The 9,175-nt window shown below is 42.8% G+C and overlaps 1 protein-coding gene across 1 annotated transcript; it reads right to left on the minus strand.

Annotated features, from left to right (window-relative positions):
• Window positions 1-373: 373 nt before the first annotated feature.
• LOC149311539 (regenerating islet-derived protein 4-like) lies at window positions 374-8,705 on the minus strand. The gene is made up of 6 exons (XM_089526578.1): window positions 8,592-8,705; window positions 7,379-7,451; window positions 6,551-6,645; window positions 5,279-5,425; window positions 1,154-1,262; window positions 374-381 (listed from the first exon to the last, which is right to left on the minus strand). Exons 1-6 carry the CDS (start codon window positions 8,703-8,705, stop codon window positions 374-376), a joined length of 546 nt encoding a protein of 181 aa, XP_089382704.1.
• Window positions 8,706-9,175: the final 470 nt, after the last annotated feature.

Raw genomic sequence — 9,175 nt, forward strand, 5'->3', positions numbered from 1 at the left:
AAGGGCCCTACGAGTAATTTGGGTATTTTTCTTTTCACTGACAGAAAGCTTTTGATAACTGCCATTTTTGAAGCTTTTCGCAGTTCAGGGCTTATTCCGCATGAAATTCTCATATGGTTGTTTCCCACAAGAAGCAGTATTCTATGCACCAAAAATTACTTTGAAAATATATTTCTGCACAGGAAAATGTTCTTTTCTGCATATAACAACAATATGCAATTTTTGTGTGGAATAATTCCCAAACTGAGAATATTCTCTTCAGTCCTGCTTTATCATCATCATCTGGGCTTCTTGACCCTCAAGAAAAAGGTTATTCACATTTTTAAAAAATTGTCAAATATTCTTCCCATCCTTAACCCTAAATTACAGCGGTTCAGATACCTGGAGAAAGGAGACTAAAGATTAAGACTTAAAGGGAAAATAGAGATTAGGTGGAATCTTTTCCTGCAGTTTGCATCCATTGCTCTGGGTCCTAGTCTCTGGAGCAGCAGCAAAAAAGCTTGTTGCCTCCTCAATGTGGCATCCCTTCAAATATTTAAACAGGGCTATCATATCACCCATTAACCTTCTTTTTCTCAGGCTGAACATCCTCAGCTCCCTAAGTCTCTTCTTATAAATCATGGCTTCCAGATACTTTGCATTTTGGTCACCCTCCTCTGGACACGCTCCAGCTTCTCAACATCCTTCTTGAACTGTGGTCCCCAGAAATGGGCACAATATTATTCCAGGTGAGATCTGACAGAACAGATTCATGCTGTTACTTCCTAGATCAAGGCACAACGCTCCTGTTGATGCAGCCTGGCTTTGTATTGGCTTTTTAAACTACCGCATTACGGTCTTGGTTCATGTTCAGACTCAACACCTCCTCCTTCATGTGCAGGTCTTTTTAATTTGTAAACAGTCCTAACCAAGCTTCATCCTAAGGAAAATCCTCCCATAACTACATTTCACAGGAATTAGAGAGCAGAAAAGTTGTTTTGTTTTTGAAGTCAGTGGTTCTCCAACTTTGGTCCTCCACATTTTAGGTCTATAATGCCCAGATGTCTTGAGTTTGGCTGGGAACTCTGAGATTGTCATCCTCAACCTCTGGAGGACCAAATATGGAGAAGCACTGTTTTAAATGGCCCCAGATGTCATTGAAACCCTGGCTTACCAGAACCAGCGACTGTTACACAATCCTCCTTCCCACCCAGATTGTTGGGTTCACCGGCTCTCCAATTGGTGTACTGGAATGCCGACAAGTCTATCCACCTCCAACGTCTCTTTTGTGGACACACACAAAAAAGGGGGAAATAACCTTCTGGGGTGAAAAAAACAGTAACACCCCTGCTCCCCCCTTCACAGCCTGGAATAACATCTCTGAGGACTTTATCACCCGGGGAAAATTGGGAGGTTAAAACTGGTCTCAATGCAGGGTCATCCAGAGCATTAGGGACAATTTTGCAATTGCTTTTCAGATGACACTGTGCACAAACCGGTCAAAATCCAGACAGAAAGCGAGGTGAATCAGGGAATAAGCATTTACGCAAAAATACCGTGTTTCCATTTCCAGTTCATTCACGAATTGACTCTCTTCACGTAACTATGGACCTTACCACACTGGGGCTTTTTGAGCGTCAGTTCGCATTGGCTGATGCGTATTCACGTTATAACGCATCGTTCATTCACACCCCTGCTCTCTGAATACGCTTTGCCAATTTGTATTCGCGTCATATCGTATCATTCATCCACACCTGGGCGGCCTTCCAGATTGAGGTCTTGCGCATCGGCCAATGTGTATTCACGCAAAGCGAGGCCAGTACAGATTGGATCACCACACCAGCCCAATACAATGTGTGTTCGCCGATGCGCATCGGTAGCTTTGAGCATGCTCTGTGGGGCTCTGAATGGGGCACAACATTTTTAACTTCCGGGGTGAAGAATGAGGTCACTGTTTAGTGCGTAATATCGCGAGAATTGCTGCCTTTAGCCACTTACGAAAGGGGTATGCACCATCTGTGTGTGTGTGTGTGTGTGTGTGCGCACATAAATACATACATACATACTTATATATATATACATACATACCTATATATATACACACAGTGGTACAGCCAAAAGTGTGATACCTTTTGTGTGTATACACACACATTTGTCTGTATGAGAGTTATATATATATATATGTGTGTGTGTGTGTGTGTGTGTGTGTATGTATGTATGTATATATGTGTCTTTTTAGATTGTAAGCCTGAGGGCAGGGAACCGTCCAATTAAAAAGATTGTATGTACAGCGCTGTGTAAATTTACAGCGCTTTATAAATAAAGGTTAATAATAATAATAATAATAATAATAATATATACACACGCGCACACACACACACACAGACACACTTATAGTGTTACTGCCAAAAGTATGAAGCCGTATTTATATGTGTACATACACAGCTGTGTGTGTGTGTGTGTGTGTATACATATACATATACATATGCACACTCACGCATACACACACACACACACACACAAACTGTGGAGCAGCTGAAAGTGTAATGCTGCATGTATATGCTTGCACACACATCTTTGTGTGTGTGTATATATATATATATACACACATACATACACACACACACACGCATATATATATATATATATATATACACACACACACACACACACACAAACTGTGGAGGAGCTGAAAGTGTAATGCTGCATGTATATGCTTGCACACACATCTTTGTGTGTGTGTGTGTGTGTGTGTGTGTACACACACACACACACACACACACACACATATACATATACATTCCCCCCTCCCCAGACACAAAAGGTTTCTGCTTTATCTCATTCAGTGGAAATAATGCTCCCAGCCCCTGCGGTTGTGCTAAAAGGGGAAAGGGCCACCGGAAGGAGAAGGGGGAAATTCCAGCGCAGCATCATGGGAGATTTGTAACTGGTGGTCTTCAGGAGAACCAGTGGATTGCATGTACACTCCAGCCAAAGCAGCAGAGGTTCCACACTGGCCATCAGTGCAGATCCAGCCGATCCCCTAATTTTGCGGACTCGGAAAACGGAGGAGCCGGCTGCCTTCAGTTCGGAACCCAGCCGTAAATACGCATTGGCCAAAGCGTATTCACGTTATATTGCATTGGTCAATGCGTATTCAGAGCTCACAGGTGTGGAACTCCAATGCTATATAACGCGAATACGCATTGGCCAATGCAAACTGATGCTCAAAAAGCCCCCGTGTGGTAAGGTCTTATGTCCCTGATTCTCCCTGTTCCCAGATTTCCAATGGTTCCTTGCTGTGCCAAGGAGAGGGAGGCAAACACAACACACACCTCTTTCCCTTGTGCGGCTGCGCTCCTCCTCCTGCAGCCTCTAACGCTTAAGTCTAAGGGAACATCTGGTGGGAGAAGGCAGAAAGAGAGGACGTTTTGGAATTCCTTCTGGACAGGAGGGAGAAATGGAGGATATGTCCTGGAAAAGGAGGGCATCTGGGAGTTTTAGCCAGGCAGGTTTATGGACAAGGCCCGTCCTCTGTCTCTCTAGTGTGTCTGTGTGTGTGGTTTTATTGGAGTTTTGCAAATGGAAACCTCAACCTGCCTTCCTCTGAAACAACTTCTGGGACAAAGAGGATGCCCTCTCCCCAGTTTCCCTTCCCTCTCTGGAGCATGTGTGACTATGCACTTGTGGAAATGACAGTTTGGAACATGCGCAAAAAAGTTATTTCCAAGCTAGCAACAGGAATTTGTCCTCATCAGTCTGAAACCCAAATTCACTTTCAACCCATTTTCTATCCTAAGCAATATGCTTTTAATACTTTGTTGTGCTCTGTGTGTGATAAGTATTCATGAATTACTTTTGCTTGCTTTTCCAGGATGCCAACACTTTAACTATTGTCCGGATGGAAGCACATAGGTCTCCATGTGATAAAGTCCCAAAGGTTTGTTAGGAAAGCATTTTGTAACTCAGGATAAGTTCTCTCGATCTCCGAAGGGGGCAACATACAAATCATAGTAGTCACATATTTATCATTTCTTCCCATCACACCACTCCGTTTCAGATAAATAGTCATTGGGAGTGATTTGGATTGAGTGTGTGTGTCTTTCTTATTGATATCACAAGCATGGACAGGGCAAGGGAGGCATGCTGTGTGTTGTTTGCCTTTAAGTCATTTCCAATTTATAACAACCCAAAGGTGAACCTATTGCAGAGTTTTCCCGGCAGGTTTCTTCGGGGGATTTTTTTTGCTATTGCCATCCTCTGAGTCTGAGAGAGAGGGAGTTGCCCAAGGACACCCAGAGGGTTTTCATGGCTGGACAAGGATTCGAACACTGGTCTCTGGAGTCATAGTCCAGAGCTCAAACCACTACACCATGTTAGCTCACGAAGAGCACAGTCCATCAATAACATGGGAGGGCTGTATGCATGGGAGGAAAGCATCCCATATTTCAGGCCCTGCCTGCCTTCTCTGGTCCTCAGGCTGGAAGGGAGGAATCTCAAGATGAAAGCACTGCCTTGGAAAGTGTGTGCATATATTTTCCCTCATTTGCTAGACTTAGCGTTTTCTGTTTGAGTGATTTGGTCTGCTATTGTGGCTAATGCTTATAGTACTCAGCTTAGTAACTTCACCAGGGGTTGTCCCTCATAGTATCCAGGACATCATAAGAGGTTGACTCGTCCTAAAGGCTGCATCCACATTGCAGAAATAATCTGGTTTGGCACCACTTTGACTGCCATGCTCCATGCTATGGCATTCTGGGATTTGTAGTTTGTCATGGCACCAGAGCTCTTTTACAGAGAAGACTAAATATCTCAAAAACAAAACAAAACAAAACAAAACAACAAAAACAAAAAACCCTCAACCAATTCCAGAACTCCATAGCATGGAACCATGGCAGTCAAAGCGGTGCCAAACTGCATTATTTCAGCAGTGGAGATGTAGCTCAAGTCTTTTAGTAAAGCTGGAAAGTATATTTAACCAAATTTTTGAAGCAGCACTCTCAAACAGAGAGTCCTTCTTCTTCCCTTCAGGACCAGAGAAGAGCGTCCAGGCCATGAAATCTGGGAACATTTCGTTCACTGGGGTGAATGGCTTCTCCTTCCCCTTTTAGAAGAGTGACCAGATGTCAAAACCACAAAGGAGGACAAACCACAAATTTTGGAATTCCTCCAGGTTGAAATAAGGGGCATGTCCAGGAAAAGGAGGACCTCTGGTCACCCAGCCTTTTAGGAGACAATTTTGATAGAGACTCTGTGCAGGGATAAGACAACGCAGCAATGTCCATCCCTCTTTACTTACATATCCACCTCCTTTGTCATACAGTCCAATCCAGACAGGATCTTTCACTTTATACAAGGCTTTAAACGCGTTGGCAATAGCGTCCATCTCTCTGCTACTGAGGATGGATGCAAGATGGCTCTCTGCTCCATGAGACAGGCATTCCACCTGAATGAGACCAAAGGCAAGAAAGAGGTTCACCCAACAGAATAGAGGGAGGGAGGCAAAGGCTTCATGGCCTTTAAATAGCCCCATATACACGTCTGGTTTCTGGATTTTTGGATAAACTTCCCGCATTCGCAGGTTTTTAAAAAAATTAAATCTAATTTAAATCCCGTTTCTCAGCCGGATTTCACCACGTCCATTAACCGGGATAGAAAGTAGAAAAGACACGCAAAAGTGCAATTGATTTTCAGATGACGTTGCTGTTAAGGTGCATTATTGCGACATTAACCTGGCTAGAAAATAATAATAATAATAATAATAATAATAATAATAATAATAATAGGATTTATTTATATACCGCCCAATCACTGGGAATCCAAGTGGTTTACAACAGAGGGGATAATAGACGGTTCCCTGCCCTCAGGCTTACAATCTAAAAGATAAAAGTAGATAAAACACAATCCTTTTTACTTCCAGAAAACCCCGAAAGTCAAAAGAATCGTGTTTTATCAGCTTTCTAGCTGGGTTAATGTTGCATTAACCCCAGTGTGTCTGAAAATCAATTGCACTTTTGCATGTCCAGACCCATGCAGGAAGACACCATCCAAGCTCTCTATATGACAGGTTAAGTCTCCATTGTCAGAATTGCTTAGGACTCGAAGTGTTATGAATTTCTGTTGTTTTTTTTACCTTCGGAGCTTACAATATTTGCAAACACACAATGAGATATCTTGGAGATGGGACCCAAGTCTAAACACGAGGCTCATATAGGCTTCGTACACACCCTTTACACACAGCCTGAAGGCATTTCTGGGCATTATATTTTAAAATCATTTTGTGCATGAAAACAGAGGTTGTGTACACTGAACCAACAGAAAGCAAAGGTCTCACTATCGCAGCCACCCATGTGAGTAATTTTGGATTTTCGAATATTTCAGATTTTGGAATTCAAGATAAAGGAGACTCAACCTATATAATGTTTTATATTATAAAAATTGTATATTGATTTAAAAAATAAATAAAGTTGGAAGTATTATCTGTGGGGGAGGTTAAGGGTGGGAGACTGGCCTCCAGCCCCCAGGCAGTTGCCCACCTGAATGGAAATAAGTTCCCAAAACAACGACTTACCTCTGCCTGGTACCAAGTGAGCTTTTCTGCGAAATAGCTATAGCAAGCTTTCTCATAGGGAAACCAGCCAGCCTCGCACCTGGCTCCTTGGCTTCCTGTTTCAGGGGAAGAAAAGACTTTTCAAGGAACGAAATGTCCAATCTGAAATATTTCCTGCTGTGATGGACCTAAGGCTCCCGCTCTTGCTCTTCAGTCATGGCCCTTGGCAAGCAGTGGATGCAAAAACAGAGAGCACAGTGAGTTCTCAGCATTCTCTGAGGTTATAGATGCAGAAACCCCATGAAAGTGGGAAAACTGCAAATAAAAACCCACTTTATTTTAACCCACTATTTTTTTAACCTGAGAGATCACCTCTCTAGGAATCTCTAGGTCCTCCAGCACAACTCTGTGGTCAACATCCACCAGGCATTGACCACAGAATTGCGTTAGATGACCCACAAATGGGTAATGAAGTATTCTCTCTAGGAATCCCTAGGTCCTCCTGCACAACTCTATGGTCAACATCCACCAGACCTTGACCACAGAATTCGGCTGGCCAACCTACAAATAGCTAGAGAAGTGTTCTCTCTAGGAATATCTGGGTCTTTCTGCACAACTCTATGGTCACCGTTCACGAGATGTTGACCATAGAATTCCACTAGAGAACCTACAAAGAGCTCAAAAATTGGTGATGTGAATGGTGCCTCCCCCACCAACCCCAAAGCTCCTCGTGTTTTCAGTCCTCTATGTTCATCCCTGCTGGGCAGTAACTCTAAAGCTGAAAAGCAACGTATCCTTGCTGTGGCTGGCAATGGGTGCCCAGCTTTCCCTTTTCCAGTATCGACCTACCTTGAGGCAAGAAAGACACAAGCAAGAGTCCACAAAGGGAGAAGTATAGGTCAGAGATTCGCCCCATCTGTACCTGAGGAGAGAAAACAAAGGAGGAGAGATGGCTTGAAAGAGAGGTGGATTCTTATATGGAGCAAGTTTCATATGCTGGATCCAAATGTCTCCCAGCAGCTTAAATAAAAACCATGTTGTTGTTGTTGTTGTTGTTGTTGTTGTTGTTGAAAACAGAAATACCTTGAAACTTCCCCTGGCTCTGTGTAAATTGGTTCAAGAAGCACTGACAGATGCTGAAAATCATTGAAAATCTTGTTTGGCTTATGCCACGTGAAGTGTCTGGTGCCAGCGGTGGGATTTGTAGTCCTTGATGGTCTTGGGGATAGATAGGAGTCTGGACTCCCTTTGTCCAGCCTCAACAAAATGCTGGACAAAAATTAGCAGACTCTTTCATAGACTTGGTCTATTTCCTCAGATGCCGGAGACCTAGTCTACAAAGGCTTACGCTACAACTTCGTTCACACAGTTCATTTCAAAGTTGCTACAAGATTGTTGACTATTTTAGTGGTTTTAAGGGTTTGATATTTTTATAGTATAGTTTTTGGGGGGAGGGAAATAGTGGAATGCATTTTATGTTGCATTTTATATTGTATTTTATTTGATATTGCGAGCCACCTTGATGCTGCGGGAGAGGGGACATATAAATTATTATTATTATTATTATTATTATTATTATTATTATTTCCCTTTGCATACTGAAATCCCAGACTAACATGACTATGTCTCTGAATTCTACTAACAAAAATAATAGGTTAAAAAAAAAAAAGACTAATAAACAGGTTTGTTGGGTGTTCTGTCAGAAATCCACAGACAGCCATAGATAAGGATGGCTAAGAACACAGCATTGAACAAAATGGAAAAGCAAAGAGCTATGAATCATGAAAGCAACAGAATATGACACTAAAGAAAGCTAAAACCTTTGAGAGTCCACTGCTTTATAAAGAATTAGCTGTCCTTGTTGAATACAGAAAAAAGGAGGAGGAGGAAGAGGAATGTTATTTTGGGGAGGGGGCATTATCAGCAGAATTGAATGAAAGTTGGAACATGAAGACTACTCACCAGCCTGTTTTGGTCTTGGACAGTTGGCAATATGGGTTCCTTCTTAGGAAAATTTATATTTGGCCATTGGTGGTGGGAGTGGCGCATAGGGATGTAGTACAGTCATCAGGCAGAACTGTTCACCCAAAGCCACTTTCATTGGGGAGATGACTGAGTAAGCAATGGCAAAGGAGGTTGAGCATGATGGGATGGGTAGGCCCAGATCCAACATCATGCCTGGGTAGTGTAAATATTCGGTTGTACAGTCCCATAATGGTTGTACTGCTCCATACCTTCTGCTAAAGGTGTGACACCACTGCATGAGCCTTTGCCAGAGCACCCCCTTGTGCAATGGGGATAATGCACAGGAGCTGATTCTGCAATCCCAGTGTATCAAGCAGCATCAAGAGGAAACCATGTCCTGTGAGGAATAGTTTAGGGAGCTGGGTATGTTTAGGCTGGAAAAGGGAAGGTTAAGGGGTGATGTGACAGCCATGTTTAAATATTTGAAGGGGTAACATATTGAGGATGGGGTGCAGACTGCAACAGGTGACACCCTAAAAGGGGGTGACTAAACTGATGAAAGATCTGGAAACCATGCCTTATGAGGAAAGACTTAGGGAGCTGGGTATGTTTAGGCTGAGGAAGAGAAAGTTAAGAGGTGGCACAATAGTCCTGTGTAAATATTTGAAGGGGTGTCATGTT

The sequence above is a fragment of the Sceloporus occidentalis genome, unplaced genomic scaffold (assembly GCF_023333645.1).
Source record: "Sceloporus occidentalis isolate IW3139 unplaced genomic scaffold, rSceOcc1.0.p SCAF_5, whole genome shotgun sequence".
Lineage (NCBI taxonomy): Eukaryota > Metazoa > Chordata > Lepidosauria > Squamata > Phrynosomatidae > Sceloporus > Sceloporus occidentalis.